The sequence below is a fragment of the Pogona vitticeps genome, chromosome 3, assembly GCF_051106095.1.
Source record: "Pogona vitticeps strain Pit_001003342236 chromosome 3, PviZW2.1, whole genome shotgun sequence".
NCBI classification, from domain to species: Eukaryota; Metazoa; Chordata; class Lepidosauria; order Squamata; family Agamidae; genus Pogona; species Pogona vitticeps.
This window is the reverse complement of record NC_135785.1, coordinates 265,531,004-265,552,637: the sequence shown is the minus strand read 5'-3', so window position 1 is coordinate 265,552,637 and position 21,634 is coordinate 265,531,004. Positions and strand designations below refer to the sequence as shown.

General features: G+C 54.0%; 1 protein-coding gene across 1 annotated transcript; it reads right to left on the bottom strand.

The window, feature by feature from the left end:
* Positions 1-1,640: 1,640 nt before the first annotated feature.
* Positions 1,641-21,470, bottom strand: RRM1 (ribonucleotide reductase catalytic subunit M1). The gene is made up of 19 exons (XM_072993338.2): positions 21,310-21,470; positions 20,357-20,445; positions 19,720-19,897; positions 18,633-18,733; positions 18,018-18,077; positions 16,867-16,906; positions 16,114-16,276; positions 14,299-14,440; positions 13,861-13,944; positions 12,647-12,808; positions 11,795-11,874; positions 10,669-10,870; positions 9,815-9,964; positions 8,560-8,781; positions 8,307-8,383; positions 6,841-6,976; positions 6,116-6,211; positions 3,435-3,623; positions 1,641-2,756 (listed from the first exon to the last, which is right to left on the bottom strand). The coding sequence occupies exons 1-19, from the start codon at positions 21,326-21,328 to the stop codon at positions 2,562-2,564; spliced, it is 2,385 nt and encodes a 794-aa protein (XP_072849439.1). The 5' UTR covers positions 21,329-21,470; the 3' UTR covers positions 1,641-2,561.
* Positions 21,471-21,634: the final 164 nt, after the last annotated feature.

Genomic DNA, 21,634 nt, shown 5'->3' with positions numbered 1-21,634 from the left:
CGAATCCTAAATCCACTCTATTGACCGCCCTTCTAAGGGGTCACAAAACCTCTACAACAAACTTCATACAAGTTTATTTTTATTCTGGCGCATGAGCAATGCAGACCAGAAACTGGGAACGGTGTCCTAGCTTGAGAATTCTCCTCCTGTTTTAATCCATTTAGTCCCAACAATACCGTCCAAGAGTTTTGTTCTCAAGGGATTCTTCAGGATTGAAACAACGGCAGACCCCGGGCAAAATGGGAGCAGGAAGGTTCTCTGCTTCTTCTCATTGGGCCTAAGATTCAGGAGCTTCTTCCCTGTTCCAAAGGACCCCCGTCGGTGCCTTTATCCCTTAAGTCCTCTTCACAGCCCAAGGCTCAGGGGAGCCCCCCCCCCCGGGCTGCCAGAAGGGCCACAAAGAGTTCCTTTGAAGAACGAGAGGTGATCCAATGTCAGCAGGATCAGTCCTGGGAGCTGCAGATCGGTTTCCACCCCGTGCCTCAGGTCCTGAGCTGTTGCAGGGGGCACCGAGGGCCAAACCTGGAGCTGCTACTCCCTGCCTCTCCCGTCACAGAACTGCCCCTTAGGTCTTGCCCAGCTCTTAATAAAATCTAAGACAATGATGTATCTGTATGTATGTAGTCATAAGAAAATGTGGGTACAGCGGCCATTCTGATAGAAATGTTATTAATAACCTTCACCATTAATAGTTACTAATTTCTATGCTTTTGGAAAACAGCATGCTCAGGGCGTAGCTTTCCATTTCGGCTTTATTATTTATTTCTATTTATTTACTTAATTAGATGTATACCCTGCCCATCTAGACTGGGTCTACTCAGTCTAGACCAGTGGTGTCGAACTGTGGCCCCCCAGATGTTCTTGGACTTCAACTCCCAGAAGCCTTCACCACCACCTCTGCTGGCCAGGATTTCTGGGAGTTGAAGGCCAAGAACATCTGGGGGGCCACAGTTCGACACCACTGGTCTAGACCCAGTCTGGATAGGCAATAAAAGCAAAGCAAAGCGTGCCGCTTATATACCGTCCCATACGCTTCAAGCACTCTCTGGGCGGTTTACAATTATGCAGGCTACACGTTGCGTTCCCCCCCCCCCCCGCAGCCAGCTGGGTACTCATTTTCCCGACCTCGGAAGGATAGAAGGCTGAGTCAACCTTGAGCCGGCTCCCTGGGATTCAACCCCCAACTGCGCAATGAGGCGGTTTATTGTTCCAAAATAAATCATGTCGTGTGTTTCTGTTCATCTGAGGTTGAATTTGCCTAATTTCCAGACCTTCCAATGACCAGACTATTTTTGTCTTGATAGAAAAAAACCCATAGAATTCGAAGAGGGTGTACTTCCTTTTTCACATGACTCTGTTGTGTGTGCCTGTGCACGCTCATGTGTGCTCACAAGGGGAGAGAGACGCCTACAGTCGGAGCCCCGTGAGCACCTCCCCAAACGTAAACCCCGCTCAGCCCAGACTGTCTGTTCACGTCGGGGTGATCCTGCCGTGCGAGGTCACCAGGAGGTTGTGCCGGAAAGCAACGAGGTAGCCCCCACAGCACCCAAACTGAGGCAGGGATTCGGGCGCATCCTCCTCACCGTCTATATGGGAAGGATGGGACTCCTCAGACGGAAGGATCTCAGGACACCGGCATCATCATTCCATAGGATTTATTGACATCCCAAATTAGCTTAGAGGAGTCAAGCGTAGAAGCACAGGACCAGAATTCAACAAAGAGTCCAGAACGAGGCCACCGATTTCCTACTAAGAGGACAAAAAAAGGAAGTAGAAAGGTGGTTTGTTTCGTTTTGCTTTTTTTTTTGGTAAAAACATCCCAGCCCAAAAGACACAAAGGCTTCCGGGTAGAGCCGCTTCCTTGCCAAGAGTAATACTGCTCAACCCAACACAGGGAGGAAACTCAAAGAAAGGCTCTCTCTCCACAGCGGTTTCGGATGGCTTTCCTAACACACGGAGGCGAAACCTTTCCTCCAAATAACAACCCTCTTGAGAGACGGAGGGTCAAGGGTGCCCAGCAACATAGAGCGCCAGCGGCCGGAGGAGGCCACCTTTGGACAGATGGATGGCCAGGCCCCCCCACGAGAGATTGGGTTTCCCTCTAAGGCTGTCGGGTTTCACAGGCGCTGACCGTATCTCCCGAATTGGTTCAGCAAGCGATTGTCCCCGGAGGCTTGTTAAACCTTAAGTATATCTGTGCACTTCTCTCCGTGTGCGAATCAGGAACACGAGCACACCCTGCCCGCCCCCCCCCTCTCTTGTGTCACGGATAAGGCAAGACTGTGGGAAAGCCCTTCAAGGTTCTCACGACAACAGCCGTACACCCTGTGCAGCTATAGGTCCCCATCGCCCACCCGCCCGCCCACCCCGCTCCCCGGACCCGAGGGCTTTTCCTCTCCAGCCGAGGCCCTTTTGCACCCGCGCTCTTGCAACCTGCCCTTTCGGCAGAGCGCAGGGGCCCTCCCCACCTCGCAAAGTGAACCTAGACCTACCTAACCTAGCAATGGGGTGGGAGGGTGGGACCCATGGGGGGGGTGCGGTCCCTGTGGCCAAGGAGCCCCTTAGGAACCGCACATCAGGCACTCCTCCCTGTTCTCCAGGGAGCACACCATGGCCGCCTTGTTGCGCTCCTTCTCTTTCTCCTTCTCCTCCTCCGCGGAGGAGCCCTTCTCCTTCAGCTTCTCCTTGTTCAGGGTGAACTGGATGGGGTTCGCGGCAGGCTTGGTGCGCAGGTAGTACATGCCCGTCTTCAGGCCCTGCAGGGGGAAAGAGCAGCACAAAAGAACTGGATCAGGACGACGACAAGGGCAGAGGCGGCCAGGAGCAGCCCCTGGGAGAGGCCAACCCGTGCTGTTACGGGAAAGGGCACAGGGCTCCCTAGGCCCACACACCGCCACCCAGATGCCCATGGAGCCAAGGAGCGCGTGCAGCCAAGGAAGGGGCTTGCAAGGGAATGGCAAAGCCAGGCACCCGTCCCCCAAGCCCTAGGGTTCAGGAAGGGCTGGCAGGGCTTGTGCGGAGGGGGGGGGGCAGATCAAGAGGGTGGAAAAAGGATGCACGAGTGGAAGAAATAGGGAACCGAGAGGGGAGGTGGCTCCTGGGGGGGGGAGGGGAGGGGGAAGGTCAACTGAGAAACAGCTGAAGGGCAGGGGGTCCCCACTCAGAGCTGGGGCGGGCAGCAGAGGGGTCAGGAGACCCCGATCCCTTCGTGAGGGGTCCTGGTCTCCCCCTGACGGAACTGGGTCTTTGCAACTCAAGCTGCTTGGGGAGGCCGCTCGGGATCCTAGCACGTGTCCCCCGAGAGGACGCGGCCGGACGGGGCTTCCTGCCTCGAACCCCTGACACAAAGGAGGATCCCGGACACTCTGGCCCACCTCCCGCCCCCAAGGGAGCGCCCGGCGGCTCCCTCCCTCCCTCCCTCTCCTCCGGCCCACCTGCTTCCAGCCGTAGAAGTGCATGCTGGTCAGCTTGCCGTAATTGGGCTCCGCAATGTGGATGTTCAGCGACTGGCTCTGGTCAATGAAGGCCCCCCGGTCGGCAGCCATCTTGAGGACCGTCTTCTGGGAAATCTCCCACACCGTCTTGTAGAGCTGTTTCAGGTCCTCTGGAATCTCAGGGATGTTCTGGAAGGCAGAAGAGACGACCGACGTAGTTCTCCAGGAAACGGGGAACCAAGGTTTCAGGCTTCAGCCAAGCCTATGGAGGCCTTAAGGGGCTGGCGGGGCAGGGGGGGGGGGCAAGGGTAGTGCTTCTCGAGACACCGAGGAGCAGAAAATAAAGAGGATTTTCAAAGCTGGTGCCCTCGGAGGGTTATTTCCCTTTCCTTCCGAGGCCAATGGGCCTGAATTTTCACAGACTGCTTCTCCTGAAAGCGCCCGAGGAAAGGACAAAGGCGAGAGCCGCCCCTTCGGGTTTCGTTTGCGTCCCTTTGCAGCGTCACCTGCTTCTTTAAAACTTCCCTCCACTCACTTCTCTGAGACCAAGCAGTTCCTCTAAAAGGCAAAAAGAGCCTCTTTGTGGCCTAAATCTCAGGTGACCAACTCCGTTTTGCCAAAAAAAAACCTGGGCTAGTCCCCCCCCACCCCACCCCCCCAACAAACCTGACCCTTTGCCACCACATGCAGCAAAATTAAAACAGGGACAGAAAGACTGCAGTCCATAACGAACAATACGCCTATAAGGGTCAAAGAAAATTGTCACAGGGCTGCATGGAGATGGTACTTTACTCCAGCAAGACTGAATACAATAAATAAAAATGCAATTAATACAAATGTATTTTTTTAACATTTTTCCATCTCCAATGCTGGAGATGTAAAAAAAAGAAAAAGGGACCTCTATGCATATGTGGAGGACGAGTAAAACAAGAAAGAAAGAATGGGCACTGGTTTTTAAGGAAATTACAAAAATTATTGGATGCAAATTCAGATATCACCAATTATTGCCTTATTAAAAATAATTTTACAGTGGTGCCTCGCCAGACAGTTACCCCGCATGACAGTTTTTTCGCTAGACATTGACTTTTTGCGATCTCTATAGCGATTCGCAAAACAGTGATTCCTATGGGGGAATTTTGCTGGACAATGTTTGGTCCCTCCTTCGCAAACCGATTTTCGCTAGATGACGATTTTGACAGCTCCCTCCGTGCTCCCAAAACGGTGTTTTCAGGACTTAAGCTTCGCAAGACAGCTATTTAAACAGCTGAACGGCGGTTCACAAAGCGGCTTTTCTATGACCGATCTTTGCTAGACAACGATGATTCTTCCCCATTGGAACGCATTAAACAGGTTTCAATGCATTCTAATGGGGAAATGCTTTTCGCTAGATGAAGCAATTTCAGCGGAATGGATTATCGTCTAGCAAGGCACCACTGTTTTCGCAAAGGCTTTCACGGCCGGGATCTAATGGTTGTTGTGGGTTTTCTAGGCTCTTTGGCCGTGTTCTGAAGTTTGTTCTTCCTAACGTTTCGCCAGTCTCTGTGGCCGGCATCTTCAGAGGACAGCACTCCTGCCAACTACACCACAGCACAGAGTGCTGTCCTCTGAAGATGCCGGCCACAGAGACTGGCGAAACATTAGGAAGAACAAACTTCAGAACATGGCCAAAGAGCCCGAAAAACCCACAACAATCAAAAACAAACAGAGTTAATTATAATGGTCACAGCAGCAAGACTAATATTTGCAAAGAATTGGAAAAGTGATAAGCAAATTCATCTTGAAGACTGTTACAAAGAAATGTGGAGTTTAGTAATCAATGATAAGTTAACGTGTGAAACAAAAGTAAGAAGGGGATTGACAAAGATTAATGATTTTAAAGAGGTATGAATTTATACAGGGGACCCTCGACTTACAGACCCCTCGACTTAGACTTTTCGAGTTACAGACTTCTCTGGCTGCAAAATTTAGATTTGACTTGCAGCCGGAGAATTGACTTACAGACCAGAAAAAAACCAAAATGGAACAAAAATAGAATAAAAACTGCCAGTTATGGGATTAATCGGTTTTCAATGCATTGTAGGTCAATGGAGACTCGACCTACAGACTTTTCGACTTGCAGCCACCGTTCCAACATGGATTAATTCCGTAAGTAGAGGGTCCACTGTATTTGGAATATGTCTTTGTGAAAGGAAAAGGCCATGAGCCATCAGAAGAATCCATGTATTTTTGGGGCGGAGTGGAGTGAAAAGGGATTAAAATGACATTTCTGGTTACCTAGTTCCGAGCATGAGGGTGGCAGAGGAGGGGAATTATAGTTGTGTTGTATTAAATGTATATACATTTTATGTTAATATTGTCATTATTAACTTTCTTTAATAAAATTATTTTAAAATAATAATGAAAAAAGCAAGATTGGAGCACCTTGGCCGTCTAACTGATTTCTTTCAGAGCAGACTTTCACAGAGGTACATCCAGACTCTGAGGCAACGGGAGGCAATTCACCTCTGCTCACGTTTAAATAAATCCACTGGTCTTTGAACGGCACCAGATGTTTGCAAATATTGAGTGTGTGCTGCTGAAGTCACCCGGGGGGGGGGGGGGCTCCAGGGCCGGTGACGCTGCTGCAGAAGCCACGCTCTCGTGCCACTCACGGACTCCTCGGGGACAGGCCTTGACCTTACCTGGATGGAGCCGTTGTAGGCGATGATCTGGTTCTTCATCTCCTCGTTCCAGAGGCCCCTCTCCGTCAGGTCTTTCAGCAAATGGGGGTTCACGATCTATGAGACAAAAACACTCCCGCGTCTGCTCCACATAGGCCGCGTTGTTTCCACACACACCCCAGTCAACCAAAAACAATCTTCTGTTCTCTGCCATCCTCATCGTGCGCAGTCAAGTTAATGGTGACTTATGGCGACCCTTTTCAGGGTTTTCCAAGCAGAGGAGCTACTCGGAGGAGCCTTCTTCCAGGGACACCCTGGGACTGCTGCCGCTTGCCCAAGGCCACCCAGGCTGGCTCTTCCCTACCCCCCCTTGGAGGCAAAGTGGGGGGAATCAAACGGCCAACCCACAGCTCTCCAGCCAGACCCCTCACTCACGGAGCGGTTCAGCCAGGGCCATCCTATATACGAGCTGCCTTAAGTCCTCTAAATACAATAACATGCCAGTCGGTCATGACAAAAGTCTGTGCTTCTCCCGAACGAGTGTCCTGAATCATCATAAATCAACGCCACCTCACCCACGCTGGAGTGGGCAGCCACCCGAGGCATGGGGCCGCAGGGAGAGAGGAAGCCCCTGCTCTCCAGGAGAGGCCCTGGGCTGGTTGGAACAACGCGGGGAGGCCCAGAGGCAGCCCCTCCCTTCGGGAAGCGAGTCCCTTGGTTTCCCATTCCCCTTTCTGGTTCTCTACCTGAAACTCTCCAGAGAGAACCCGGCGTGTGTAGATGTTGCTGGTGTAGGGTTCAATGGACTCGTTGTTGCCCAAGATTTGTGCCGTCGAAGCTGTTGGCATCGGGGCCACCAGGAGGCTGTTTCTAATGCCGTACCTAGAGAAGGCAGAAAGGAGGCCAGACTCTTTGAGGGCGAGCATTCAGCGGCATCAAGCAGGAGAAGCTGGGCGGCGAACTCATTTGCAGCAGCAGAAGCCACGAGGTGGGGCGTGAGAAAAGCACCACAACTTCTGGCGCTTTTTTTTTTGTGGGAAGTAACGCCCTTGGGCCCTCCGAGAACCCAGGCCTGATCCCAGAGAGCGTTGGTTAAACGCAGACCCTCAGGTGCAATGGTGCCGGGGAAGATGAGAAAAGCTTGAGCCGTCAGGAGTCACCAGCCCCGGGCTAGCCGGAGGAGTGGCCCAATCCCGTCCGCGGCAGCTCTACGCCCGGGCAGAGGCTCCGCCGGCCCTTCTCCGCTCCCCCCGAGGCACCTTGAAATTCTAGGCCCGACTCCGACACAGCCCCAAACGTGCGGGGAAAGAGCACCAGAGAGAAAGAAAGAAGAGGCCTCACCCTGTGGAAAGGACCCAGGGCACAAATACTGCACTGGGGGGGGGGGGGCGGGCTGGGGGGCTAAACAGACCAGAAGTGGCTCGACAAGAGGAGAGCAAAGCAGTTCCAGAGGCCTCATTCCACGCAAGGAAAGAGAATACCGGAAACAGGCCAATGGATCTTAAAGTCCCAGGGAAGAGTCCCAGGGAGAAGATTCGTTTGCTGAGGTGCCGAGAGCCGCGAGGCAAGTCAAAGGACCCCCCCCCCCCCGAGAGCCTTTGAACAGCCCAACGTCCGCCTCTGCCCTGCCTTTTCCAGAAGCGATTTCTTGGCTTTCTGAGGAACACGGTGGGGTCTGCCAGGGGGCAAAGGACCGACCGGGAGGTGCCCCAGTAAGTTCTGGCCTTCCTTGAACCTGAGAACGAGCGACCCTGGAGACCACGACCGGGATCCACACGAAGGCTCTCTCCTGTGCGGGCCCGCCTGAAGGAGCCACGCAAGGACCACGGAGGCCACGCTCCTCGTTGGCGCAGTTCCTGCCTGCCTCGAGCAGGGCTGTGCAGGAAGGACGGTGGGCCGTGCCCTGAGCCACAAGCGGCTACATCCACACCACCTGTCGGGGTAGGATCCATCCCCCTATCCCGCCTCACCCTAGAGGTTTACAACGCAGGGGGCGCTCAATCGATGCCCAAGAGGGCAGGGCGCCTCTTCCCTCGCTTTCAGTCCCCAGGCCGGTGAAACCAGCTGACCTTCCTTCTTCCCGGTTCCTCTGAGCATCTCCTCTTGTGCATCCACCCCGGGATCGCCTCTCAAACCCTTCACCCCTGCCCTCCTTTAAGGGCGGTGTCGGCCAAGGCTATTTGTGCCAAGGGCCCAAAGGGGGTCTACTCACGTTGCGATTTTCTCTTTTAAGGCCTTCCAATCCCAGAGGTCCGTAGGGGTCACGTTCCACATGTCATACTGAAGGATCTGAAGAAGGCAAGGAAACGGCAACCCCATCAGGACCAAACAGACCACCAAAGGAGGCCGGCGGAGCCTACGAAAGTCAAGCCCACCTTCTAAACTGACCGCAAAAAGGAGAGCTGCCTCTTTAAGGCACAGATATGAGAGAGAAAGAGCTCAAGTACATTGCACTTTTAACTTACGCCTTTGCTGACGGGGGAGCCCTCGTAGGTCTCGTACGGCCCCTGCTCCTTAGCCACTTCGCAGCTGGCTTCTAGCGCCCCGTAGTAAATGGTCTCAAAGATCTGCTGGTTCAGCAGCTGCGCCTCTGGACTCTCAAACGGATACCGCATCAGGATAAAAGCGTCCGCCAGCCCCTGCACCCCAATGCCGATGGGCCGGTGGCGCCTGTTTGAGGCTTCGGCCTGGAAGGCGTTGCAGAAGGGAGGAGGGAAAAGGGAGCGTGAATGGCCTGGAACGCGCAGCTCGCTCATGTCGCACCGCCTGCCCGCCCGCCCGCCTCCCTCCTCTTCCTCAGAGCCCAGCAGCCCCTCAACAGGCGGTCACGATTCTTCTCTAAGAGAACCACTGCAGTCTTGATCAGCGCATCACTGCGATCATAATTCCCACTTAGCTTGATCCCTCAGCCCAAAGCACGGCTCCCCATGACTCTCCACAGCCCAGCAGGCCGAATCCTGCTAACAAGGGAGCCTGACCGAGAGGAACCGAGGTGCCAGCTGTGAACCCGTGGCTTATTCCAGGGTGTGCCTGTCGGGGGGGGGAAGGGAGTTAACCATCTTTCAAAACATCTTCCTTTCCACACTCCCACATGGAACCATCCTGCCTACCTCTACCTTCAGGAAAAGGAAGGGGGAAGAGGCTGCTGATTTGCAGTTATCGCCCCAGGCCACATTTATACGTTATTAGGAGTATCACTCATGGGGGGCTGGGCAGGAAATCAGAACCACCATACAAACAAGGCACAACAGCAAATGAACAACTAAAACGTGAGCTGGGAAAAAAGAATAAAAATCCACACGCAGGCTTATTGTCCAGAAGTGACCAGAATTAGCCCAGTGTGTTTTTCAAGGCAAGTTCTTGCTCAGATGGCAAGATGCTTCCTTGTACTACGAGAAATTCTAGATAGCAGCGAAGCAAATAAGGAAGCAGAACCTTTCCAACACTCCTCCAGAGCATCGGATCCAGGGAAGGCCCAAGTGGTAAAATGGTGCCTGATGGGCAGAGAAAGGGCCCCCACTCTGGGGGCCGAGGCAAAGGTGAGGTTACCTTTCGGCAGACAGCTGAAGCAGAGGGAGCCGCCCCCAGCAGGCCCCCCACCCCAACTGCCAGGTCTCTCTCTGTCATCGTCCCCCCCCCCCCGTGCCCGACACTTCCTCCTTGTTCACCAGCCTGAACTAGCCATGCCCCTCAGTCTGGGCGCCCTGCCCTGCTCCCCACCTCGGGCACAGGATAGTAATTGATGTCTATGATCTTGTTCAGATTCCGCACGATGACACCAGTGACCTCCGCCAGCTTCTTGAAGTCATACGTGTGCTCCGGAGTGACGTACATGTTCAGGGCCAGGGAGGCCAAGTTACAAACGGCAACCTAGAAGACACACGAGAGGGAAGAGCGTTGTTTGGGGGAGACAGAAAAGGAAAGAGCGCACCCGCCAGGCAGCCCACGAGAGCGGCCGCCAGACGGCCTCGCTCGCACCAGCCTAGAATCGGGCGGGGGGGGACCCCTCTGTCCAACAGCCCCCTTCTTCTCCCTGGTCTTCAGGTGGTGAAGAAAGAAGAACCAGCTGCCTCCTGGGGTCCTGCCTCTATGTTCTTGTAAAGAGCTGGCACCCAGACAGGAAAACATATTACTGTATTTTTCGCTCCATAAGACGCACCAATTTTTTAGGAGAAGAAAACAGGAAAATATAATCTGTTTTCTTCGCTCCACAAGACGCACAGACTTTCCACCCCGTTTTGTGGGGAAAAAGTGTGTCTTATGGTGCGAAAAATACGGTATTCCCTGGGCATTCGGTCTCAGCGAAGAGGCCGGTCGAGGTTGAGGCCAATTCTCACGGGTCCCCGCTCCCTCCGGTCTAGCGCCCTTCCCCCGCGCAGCAAAGCCCTTCGTGGCGCGCAGGGTGCAGACGGGTCTGGCCGCGTCCGGGCTCTTTCCAGCGCTCCGCCAACCGACAAGGCAGGAGGCGGCGGTTCACCAAGACACGGCAGGCGGGAGAGCCGAGCCTCCTGCGAGGCAGAAGCGAGGGAGCCCGTGAAGCCTCTGCGCCCGCCCCCCCCGTCCCACCGACCCACCTCCTCTTGGCTCGTGTACTCCACGATCTCGGTGCAGAGGTTGCTGCACTTGATTGTCCCCAGGTTCTGCTGGTTGCTCTTCCGGTTGCAGGAGTCCTTGTAGAGCATGTACGGGGTTCCCGTCTCCGTCTGGGACTCAATGATGGCGTACCAGAGCTGCTGGGCCTTCACGACTCTGCGCACGCGCCCCTGCTTCTCATAGCTGCCAAAGAAAGCGAGAGACGAGTGTGACGGGCGCCCTGCTCCGCCGGCCTTCTCTGCAAAGAGCTTCGAGCCATTGCGGCTTTCCATCGACCACAGGGCTGAGTGGCCCGCTGAAAAACCATCTCGACGCAATACACCCGCATGCACGCCCACCCCGTGCTCTGTTAAACAAGCAAGCTGAGATTATTGTGGCTTCTTCCAGAGGAACCTGGGAACCTCAACAGAATGTTGAGGGCAGCTCGGGGAAAAGTCGTCAACCGTTATGAGCTGCTTCTGTCTACAAAACAGCCACGTGCTTAAGAGCCCCATTTTTGGCCCAACTGCCTCTGATGAAGAGCAACATCGGCTGTTGCCCTTCCAGCGCCCACAGAGCAGGGAGTGAGAGGAACAGCATAATCGTATAGGTCATTTTCCTCCCTGATAAGCTTCAATAAATGGAAGAAACGCGGAAGATCCTCCCGCACCGCTTTCAGGAGGATGCTTAAAACAAGGCTGTTCACGGGAGCCTTCGGGACCCTCCCTGCTGGATATGATCATCTCTAAACTGCCTGTTCACCATCACTGGGGTTCTTTTTTAAATCTATTGGATGGTTTTGTTTGATTACATGTGGTGTTTCCTCTGCTACACATGGATTTGTTTTATTTTATGACTGTTTCACTCTAGATGGAAACCACCCAGAGTAATGTTGATCACTAATCGTCACAGTAGACGAGTCTAAATGAATAAGTAAATTCTTCCGTTTGGAACATCAAGAGTAGCAAATAATGAGGAGTTACCAGTGTTTTTAAAAATTAATCTAAACACGTCTTTGTTGTGTACATTTGGCCAAAGAGCGAAAAGTGAGAGGAACTCCGGTCTGAGTCCCTGTTCTTTGGGAACGGGCTGGTTCTTCTCAGGGCCCCGGCTGCTCCTCCTCCCTACCTCTCATACAGCTTCTCGAAGGCTTCCCCCCAGACTTCATCCAGGCCTGGGCATTCGTTGGGACACATCAGGGACCAGTCCTATAAAAAGAAGACAAGCGCTGAAGGTGAACCCGTGGGGCTCCCGGGCGTTCTTCTCTCCCAAAGGCAAGATGCTCTTGACTGAGGACCGCCTTGCGCTGGAAAGAAACCAAACGCAGCTTTCCCTCCCGAAGCAGAGAAGCATGGCGGGTGTCCACCCTCTGAGCCAAGGACAAGAGGGGCAGGATCTCTCAGGTCAGCTAGACGTTTCACACCGATGACGAGACACGCAAAGGCTTCGGTCCACTTCAGCCTCCTATGAATACAGGGCCGTCACAGCCTTCTGTGGGCTTGAGAACAGACCTTTTGGAAGTTCAGTTTAAAGCAAGACGGCCTCTTCCGAGAAAGAGAGAGAGAGAGAGAGAGAAGAAGAAGAAGAAGAGCCACTCTTGCCGTCTTTCTTGGAGCAGAAATGAGGGCCCTGCCGTCACTTGTTAGGAAACCAGGAGGCACTGTCACAGACATATTTTAGGCCCATTCGTACTGGATACTTTATGCTTTCGTTAGGTCATCCATCACATCGTAAGGCACACATTTCGTAAAGAGTGGGATGAAAGGTAACAGCAAGCCAGACTCCAAAAGTCCCACCCTGTGAACCAACAGACTCTCCCGAGGAGTCTTGAGCGAGGCCCTGTGGCTCAGAGGGTGTGTGTGCGCGCACGCGTGTGGGTGTTTCGCCTCACCCTTTGCAAGAGGCACGCCGCGCTTCGATTAATGCTTCTGCCCCATAACGCAGGCTGGCAGAGCCTTGCAGGACAAGTCAAAGCCCCACCTGGTTGGTCTCCACGCGTTTCATGAAAAGATCTGGGATCCAGAGGGCGTAGAAGAGGTCTCGGGCGCGTTGCTCCTCCTTCCCCGTGTTCTTCTTCAGGTCCAGAAACTCAAAGATGTCGAAATGCCAGGGCTCCAGGTAGATGGCGAAGGCCCCCGGTCTCTGTCGGGGCAAAGGAGGACATCCGGGTCAGAGGACGGCCTACCCCCCCCCAAGAGAGGCCTCCCTCGCCCTCCCTCTTGGCCTCCTAATCGTGGTGGTAAACAAACAGAAGAAAAGGAAGAAGAACCGTCGTGGCTTCTAGAAAGTAGGAGCAGCAAACTTTCTCCACCGCCATAAAGACTGCTCCCCTCGTCTGGATCGGGATTCCCAACCCACCAGACTCTCATGAGGCAGAGCTGCTTTTCAAATCCAGCAAGCCGGTCCAAGAGCATCCACGCCTTCCACAGGCAGCTCCTCACAAGGCACAAACGGCTTTTCCTGGGGTGCGGGGTGGGGGCCTTCACTTTCCCAAAGCTAAGGGAGGCCCGTGCCTTAGACCACAAGAGCCCTGCGAGTCCTGGAGGGACGCAGCCCCCCCCCGAGACGCCCCCCCCCCTGCGTGTCTTATATGATGGCCAATGCAAACAAAAACGGTGACTCCTGAAGCCGGCCGGAACCTGCAGGTCTCGCTCTGCAGCCTGAGGGATCCTGGAGGTGCCAACTAAATGTCCAGGGTCTCGGGGGACACCCGGCCTTTGCGACTGGGGGGGGGGAAGAGGATCCAGTCACCAGCCGGAAATGGTGGAACCCATGACCCTGGAGGCCTTCAAGAAAAAACCTGGATCATCCCCTGGCAAATCCGCTTGGATTCGGATTCCTGCCTTGAGCACAGGGGGTTGGACTGGATGGCCTCGCAGGCCCCTTCCAACTTCACTTTTCTATAATTTCTATGAAACCTCCCAAGGGAAACGATCAACAAGATGCAGACCAGACTCCCTCGCTTGACCAAGAATTGCTGCTGCTGCCATGTCTGTGAAGGGAGGACACCTTCTCTTTCAGCATAATTGCAGAGAGAGAGAGAGAGAGAGAAAGAGAGAGAGAGAGAGAGAGAGAGAGAGAGAGAGAGAGAGAGAGAGAGAGAGAGAGAGAGAGAGATTCCCAGGAGCATCTTTTAACAGCTTGCTTCCCAACCCCAGAACTCAGGAACACCATTCTGGAAGAAGCCAACGTACCTTGTTCCCGCCTTGGTCCACATAGCGCGCTGTGTTGTTATAGACTCTCAGCATAGGGACCAGCCCGTTAGAGTTCCCGTTTGTCTGGAAAACGAAAACGGTTTCAAAAAAGCGAACTGGCTTCCCGAAGGGCTGGCCGTTTTCATTTCTCGTACAGAGGCAGGTGACTAAGCCAGACCTAGAAACGGCCACCCCTTTGGTAACAGAGAAACTGCTTTCCTTAGGTATAAGCACGTTGAGAGGAGCAGCAGGCAAAGGGCTTTGGAAGACGGCCGATCTCCAGACCGAAGCAAAGTAAGATAAAGTAGAATAAAAGATCCTGTGTCACTTTAAAGGTTAAACAGTTAAGCTTCAGGGTGGGCTATTGCGGGCGACCCCTGCTTCTTCAGAATCGACTTCCAGGCAACAAGGGAAGGGCTTGTCCGAGGGAAAACTCACCCCGGCGATGTAGCTCCCCGTGGCTCGAATACAGCTCACGGCCACCCCAATGCCCCCAGCAGACTTGGAGATGAGCGCGCACTGCTTCAGCGTGTCGTAGATCCCTTCGATGCTGTCGTCCTTCATGCACAGCAGAAAGCAGCTGAACAGGAGGAATGGGAGAGTCAAAGACCAAGCCGCACATAAAACCACACAGAAGGCCAGACTGATTGATTGAATTTGTACCCCGCACCCTCTGCCAACCAGGCCACTCCGGGTGGCTAACAACAGTATTAGGAAAAATACTAAAAAAAGTTTAAAAATAAATCAATACATAATAGGGAGATTAAAACAGATGGCAATAAAGGTGGTAAAAACGGTGATGGAGAGGATGGCAGAAAAGGAGGGCAAGATCTTAATGCTCCAGGAAAGCCTGGTGGAAGAGCGAAATCTTCAATGCTCATTTGAACCCATCCATTGAGGGTGCCAGGTGGGGATCCCAATAGGCAGGTTTATTTATTTATTTTATTTATTTAATTTATATGCCGCCCACTCTACCCAAAGGTCTCTGGGCGGCTTGTTCCACAGGCAAGGGGCAACCACGGAGAAGGCCCGGCTTCTTGTTCTTTCCCTTCGGGCCTCCTTCGGGATCAAGGCCCTAAACCACCTTCCCTGTGAAGAACGGGTACCACAGACAGGTCTGGCCAGGAGCAGGCGTTCTGATCGGTCCCTAGGTCCTAGACCGTTTAGGGCTTTGAATGTTATCATCACAACAGTGAAGTTGATGTGGAAATGAACCGGTAGCCAATGAAGGGCGGCCAGAGTGGGGGAGATGTGCTGGAATTTCTTCACCCCAGTTATTAATCTGGACACCGAATTCTGGACCAGTTGAGGTCTCCACATCAACCTCAAGGGTAGCTCCACGTAGAGAGCACTGCAGTAGTCTATTCTTGAGATTAACAAGGGCATGAATCAGTGTCGTGAGTGCCCCCGCTTCTAGACAGGGACGCAGCTGGGCAATCCTCCGAAGATGGAAATGGGCTGCCCGGGCCACAAAGGTTTCCATGGTGAGATCCGGGTCCAGCCAGACGCCCAAGCTGTGAACCTCACTCTTCGTGGGAAGAGTCACTCCCCAAAAGGAGAGGGAGTTTCCCAACCCACTGACACCAGGGTCACCCACACGGAAGATTTCTGTCTTGTCTGGATTCACAAAAAGTGTTATTTGCAGAAAGGCACCAAACACTTTATGGATGTTGAGGGTTTTTTTTAAAGCATACAGCATGCTTTTAAGAAACATGTACTTCCTTCCAAAGCAAGCCAGCAAGACAATATAAACATTTCTAATAAAAGCACATCTTTATGTGATAAATACTTATTCGAGTAGTTTCCCACACTGATCACCCACCCTGTCATCCTTCACGGGTAGACAACTACAGATACTGCCAGACTACAATTCCCATCAGCCCCAGAGCTAACACAACCAGAGGTGAGAGATGATGGGACCTGCAGTCGAACAGCAACATCTGGAGGGACGCCCTTCAGGAATGCCCAGAACAAAATAGAGATCGACACCACTCCCAACCCTGATAAGACACTTAAGGGTAAGGAGTCAGGGCGAACCCTGGCGACTGATCAGCAAGAGAACCTGCTGTAAGTGTACAGATCAGTGTAATTGGAGGCAAGCAAGAGTAGCTTCAGCACAACCGTCTGCCTGCTGGAACCTGCCTTTGATGGAAGCAGAAAACCCTCCCACCCGCCCACCCACCACCACCACCACCACCACCTTCAAGGGCCGTCTCTTCCAGAGACGGAGCGTGCCACCGAGCCTGCCGTTACCTGGAGAGCTGGGGGCGGTTGGTGCCAGCGTTGAACAGAGTAGGCGAGGCGTGCGTGAACCACCTCTCGGAGAGGAGGTTGTAGGTTTCGATGGCAGCGTCAATGTCCTGCTTGTGGATGCCCACCGCCACCCGCATCAGCATGTGCTGGGGGCGCTCAGCCACTAGGAGCAAAGGAGGAGACGGTTTCACAATCCACAAACAGGGAAGAAACCCCTCTTCTGCCAGAGGCAGGAGGTTCGAGTGAAGGCGGCAACTTTCATGACAACGGCTTTGTCCCCCTTTTGTCCCGTTTAGGATTCCAGCCGCAGCAGGAGAGGTAAGAGCGAAAGCCGAGGGGGGGGGGAAACCTTTGCGGTTCTGATCAAAGGCCCAAGTGAGCAACCTTTTTTCCAGATCAAGAAACAGAAGAAGCCTCTCTTCATGCTTTTAAGGACTGCCGCCTCCCTCTCTCCGTGCGGTGGAACCAGGTCTCACCCACTTTCTCGTCGTTAAGCAAGCGCAACCTTTGCCAAAGGACTGGATGCCCGGCCACCTATAAACACTCACTGACTAGGGCTGCTGCTGCCCCCATAAATCAGCCCCTGAGCAGGCTGGGTCATAAGAAGGCTACATCCCTCCCTGCTTTGTGGAAAGCCAGTTTTTTTCCTCTCTATTTAAAATATTTCTATGCCGCCCTTCACCAAGAAGCCACCTTACAAATAATAAAAATAATCTGATGTTTGCACCAAGGGAATCAAGACTTAGCACTTACCTTTAGAGTTGATTTTCAGCAGATACGAGCGCTCAAGCGTCTTAAAAGAAAAGAGACGGGAGTGAAAATAATTATAATGACGAGGTTCTAAACCCTTTGTTGCCAAGCGTCCAACAGTTCATATCAGCCTCTTGACAATCTCTCAGCACTGATGTGAAAAGGTGACACGTGCCGGCTTTTGATTATTCAGAATGGCACTTTTTCACACATGGGCTTTTCAGGAGATGTCACTTCTCCTGAAACGATCGGCTTTAAAACTAGGCTGGGAGTTGTTCTAGGAGAAAGTGGACAATCCTGTGGTGCTTGGCCTGATTTTAAGAGCCTGCTACAAACCAGCAGGTGAGGCCTTTGGTCGGGCTGGCTGGCTCCCTCCAAACAGCCCTCTGGAGAAGGACGAGCAGAAGGCAGAGAAAAACGAGGCAGTCTCAGTCCGGACAGAAGGGAGGAAGGAAACCAGAGGCCGACCCTCTGCCTTGGATCCACCAACCGCCAATCTGTGGTTCTCAACAGATTACCCTTCAGATGATAATCACACACACACACACACACACACAAAACCCCACTCCAGAAACGGAAGTGTTCTGCTGCTTTTAAGACTAGCACATTCTATAGGGTGTGTTTCGTGTGGGTCACGCTCGGCTTCTTCAAGCACATCATCCCTCTGGAGAAGGTAACCCTCATCAGGAAAACGCTTCCGTGCTCCTGTTCAGGGACATGCGTGACCCTTGTACGAAGCAAGAGGGAGGCTTCAGCAGGCATGCTGTGCAAACTCAGCATGTCTCCTAAACCACACATCCAGCCCTCTGAAGCACAAGACAAGGCCAGGGGAAACATAAAAGTTTCAACAACAAAGATGAGAGGATTCCCTAGCAGTCAGGAATCGGTGTGAGCTCTTTGTCTCCAACTGGTCAGGACTCCACTGGAGGGGGTCACGGGGTCAGAGGCTGCAAAAGGTGGCCGGAAGCGGGAGGTCAGAATTGAGCCCCAGCTTGCCTTCCCAAGATCAGCCATACGGGGGGGGGGGGGCAGGGCGGGGGGAGGACGAGAATGTCTTACTGCCGCCCTCCTGTCTGGTGCTCCACTGACGGAAAGAACGCCCCACTCCAAGCCTAGCTCACTACTGTCACCCTCGGGAAAGGCCAGCTCCATACCTTAAAGCCAAAGTAGTTATAGGAGAAATCCCGATCGTAAATGATGGCAGAGTTCAGTCGCTGAGGAAAGAAACGGTGAGTTAAACTCAGCTTTCAGCAGACGTAACGCAGCTACCCTGTGACGGGCTTTATGAAAAATAACAAGCCGTCCTGTGGATTCTCCGTATTTTGGGACTCAGCTTGACTCCAAGTGAGAAACAAGGGTCTCCTAGGGTCAGGGCACTCCCACCTCCGATCTACTGAAAACTACCATAGTTTGGGGGGGTTTTTTTGTTTGTTTGTTTTTGTCCAGATGCCCCTCTAAGCATGAGAGGCAGGAATCCTCTGGATCCCTGGGAGCAGCCACCATGAAACTGCTGTGAAAACTGCTGGAAAGATACGATTCTGTGACCAGTGTTTCCTGTGCATTCCTGACGGGTCGCAATTCCCCACCTCTGTTCCCTCTGCATGTATGTTTTCTACTTGCAAAGTCAGATACGCGCCCCCTTCTCAGTGTCCCCCCAAACACCAAGCTAATGCCTGAGCTGGCCGCTTTCTTGCAGAGTTTGTGCTGGCCCAGCCCAAGAACGGCTTGTTGGGAGTTCCACCCAGCAAGGAAAGAAAAGATCAGCCTACGTCTTTGTTGGCTAGTACGATGTCCAGAGTCTCTTTGGAAATCATCGGGGAGTGCTTGCTGTTATGAGGGTTCACGTAATTGTACAGGTCTTCCATCACATCTAGAAAGAAAGTGGCAAAGACTTAGCCGGGAATCGAGATGGACTGCCAGCCATCAAATGATCAGTGGCTCTAGGAACGCAGATGTCAACACACCCTGCCCTCAAGAAAGAGGTTCGGTTGCAACTCCAAGCCAACGGCAGTCACATTAACTCGTCTCTTTAAAAAGCAGGATAAATATAGAGTGATCTCCTCCTGAACGAACCTCCCCCTGAGATCTCTCCTCCAATATGCATCCCCCCCCACCGGTGACCCCTTTCTGTCCAAAGTGCAGCAGGTGGGCACAAGGGAGGGACGGCCTTCTCCGCTCAACTTACTAGAGAACTCCACAGCAATAAAGGCAGTTGTCCTTTTGACGTGGCCTCCACTTAGATCACTCTTAATCTGTTAGGGCTGACTATTCTCTTGGCTCGCAGCTTCTTTTGCTGTGCACTGGCTTTCTTTCTGGGCCACTTTCCTCGTGCAAGCAGCAGAAAAGTGGGGCAGAAAATTTGGTGAGAAGTAATAAAGTGGGAGCTCTTTTTTTTTTTGCTTTGTATTTGAAATGGAAGAGGCTTTCCTGAAAAGGACAAAAAGCTGATCCCACAGCTATAAATACTCAACTATCCCACAAAACTGCACCAGAGCACAGACAGAGTTTTAACTCCTGTCCTCGGACGATGCCGGCCACAGAGACTGGCGAAACGTTAGGAAGAACAACCTCCAGAACACAGCCAAAGAGCCCGGAAAACCTACAACCATCATTGGAAGAGAGTCTCTTGTAGCAAAAGGACATTTCGCATTCATCGCACAGAGGCTTAAACAGACAAATTTCCCAGCAGGTAGGAACCCTGGATGCAAAATACAGCTACAGGGAAGAACGCCTGAGCGCACATCCTCTGGGGCCCGTTGAAAATATTTCCTCACCCCTCCCGGCTCCATGACGAGCTGTGTGACAAGATTCACCCAAAGGGTTTCCGTGCACTATGACCCAAACCCCGGTACTCACCACTGAATACTTTCTTGGTTTCCTTGTGCAAGTTGGAGACTGCAATTCTGGCTGCCAGGATGGCATAGTCTGGGTACTTGGTGGTCAGCGTCGCTGCGGTCTCGGCTGCCAGAGTGTCCAGCTCTACTGTAGTGACACCGCTGTAAAGACCCTGGATCACTTTCATGGTGATCTGAGCCTAGGAAAACAGGAGGTCATCACATGAGCTCTCCTGGTGTAAAAGGACCGACGCCTAGACCAGTGGCCTCTTGCGTAGTTACAGCAGAGGAAAGAGGGAGGGGATCGCCAGAGGACTGCCGCTAATGAAAGAGTCCCCGCTTCGATTCTGGTTTGCAATGAAATCAAAGCGGGGACTCTTTAACGAGTGGCAATCGGATGCCGCCAGTATGGCTACACCGGAGGATTTTGGCCACAGTGAGAGGCTTCTGTCCTTAACCTAGAAGTTTTAGAAAATGACTGCTTGGGCGACGCGGATGCAAACTACCTCACCAAAATGGTCCACGCTGCATTTCCGAGAGTCCCAGGGCTCTCCCTTGTACTACCTTCCTTCTGTAAAAGGCTTCGGACCTTTCACAAGGGATGCTTAGCCTAAAAAGGCATCGGCTGGGAGAAGAAGCCCAGGCAGGGGGGAACCTACCGGGTCGACGAACTCCAGATTGAGGCCGTAGCAGAGCTTCTGGATCCGGGAGGTGATCTTGTCGAACATGACGCGCTCGTGGCGACCGTCTGCCGGAGAGAGAGAGAACATACCTGTCCCTCCGTGTGTGGGGTGAGGGTCCTTCGCGGCCAGCAGAGACACTGGGGGGGGGGGGGCGACTGGCCTCGGGGCAGGCTGTGGGTCGGGCTGGCGACCCAAGGGACCCGTCCGGCCTCCCACAGCCCTTATCGGGCGCCCCAGCCACCGAGCCTCTTTCCGTAAGGGCGGAGGTGGAGGAAGCATCCACCCCAGGGCTCTCCCAGGAGCGAACTGCCCCCCCCTCAGCTATTCACGGGGGGGGGGGGGGGACAAGAGTGCGAGAGACGCCGTTCTGAGTTCAGAGGAGGTCCTTTTTGGGGAAACTGGAGGTGCCAGAATCCTTCTCTTGCCCCCCCAACCCTGGAGTAAGCAGTGCCAGGGGAGTAGCTGGGTGGGGGATTCTGGGCGTTGTAGTCCAAAGGGGGTAAACTTCCCCACTCAGCCCTCTATTGCAAGGGGTTCAGGCTGGTTAATGGAGCGGGGGGGGGGAGGTTTCTGGGGGCTGGCTCGGGGGCGGGGGAGGCGGCGGGAGAGGCCACCGAGAGCCCCCCCTCGCCCTGGAAGGAGGGCAAAGGCTGCCCCGGGCCCCCCCTCTTTTGCCCCCCCCGGGAGGGAGACACGGGAGGGGGCGCGCTTCTGGCCTTGCCCGGCTCGGCTTCGTCCTCAACGGGCGCGGGGGGGGATCCTTGTGCCTCCGAAGCATCCGGGGGGGCCCCTCGCCCGCCCCCACCGGCAGGGGGTCTTGCGCACGGTGGGGGTGGGGGAGGGGGGGAGAGAGAGTCGCCCGTGCAAAGCGAGGGGGGGGGAGTGGGGGGTGGGGGCGATGGGGGGGCAGAGGGGGGGTCTCTCCTCACCTCGCTTGATGACGTGCATGGCGGCGGCGGCGGCGCGGAGACCCTTTCCTCGGCGCGGCTCCCTCTCCTCCTTCCCTCTCCCTTCCCTCTCCTTCGCTCCGCCGCCCGGGTCCGTTTCCCGCGCTCCCGCCAACCGCCAATGGCCCTCCTGCGCCGCCGTAGCCCCGCCCACCCCGCCGTGGCCGCCGCCGCCATCTTGGACGCGGGCAGACCTCCTTTTCCTCCTCCAGGCTCTGCTCTGGAGGGGAGGGGAAAGAAGTGGGAGGAAGCCCGGGCCCGCCTGCCTCGCTTTGCCCGAGACCAACATGGCGGCGGAGACTCCGCC

Excerpts from the sequence above, each read along its gene's own strand:
- RRM1 (XM_072993338.2), bottom strand. Across the intron at positions 11,875-12,646 it reads AACGCGTGGAGACCAACCAG|GACTGGTCCCTGATGTGTCC; the intron begins GTGGGGCTTTGA and ends TTCTTTTTATAG. Across the intron at positions 2,757-3,434 it reads ACTTCTACGGCTGGAAGCAG|GGCCTGAAGACGGGCATGTA; the intron begins GTGGGCCGGAGG and ends TTCCCCCTGCAG.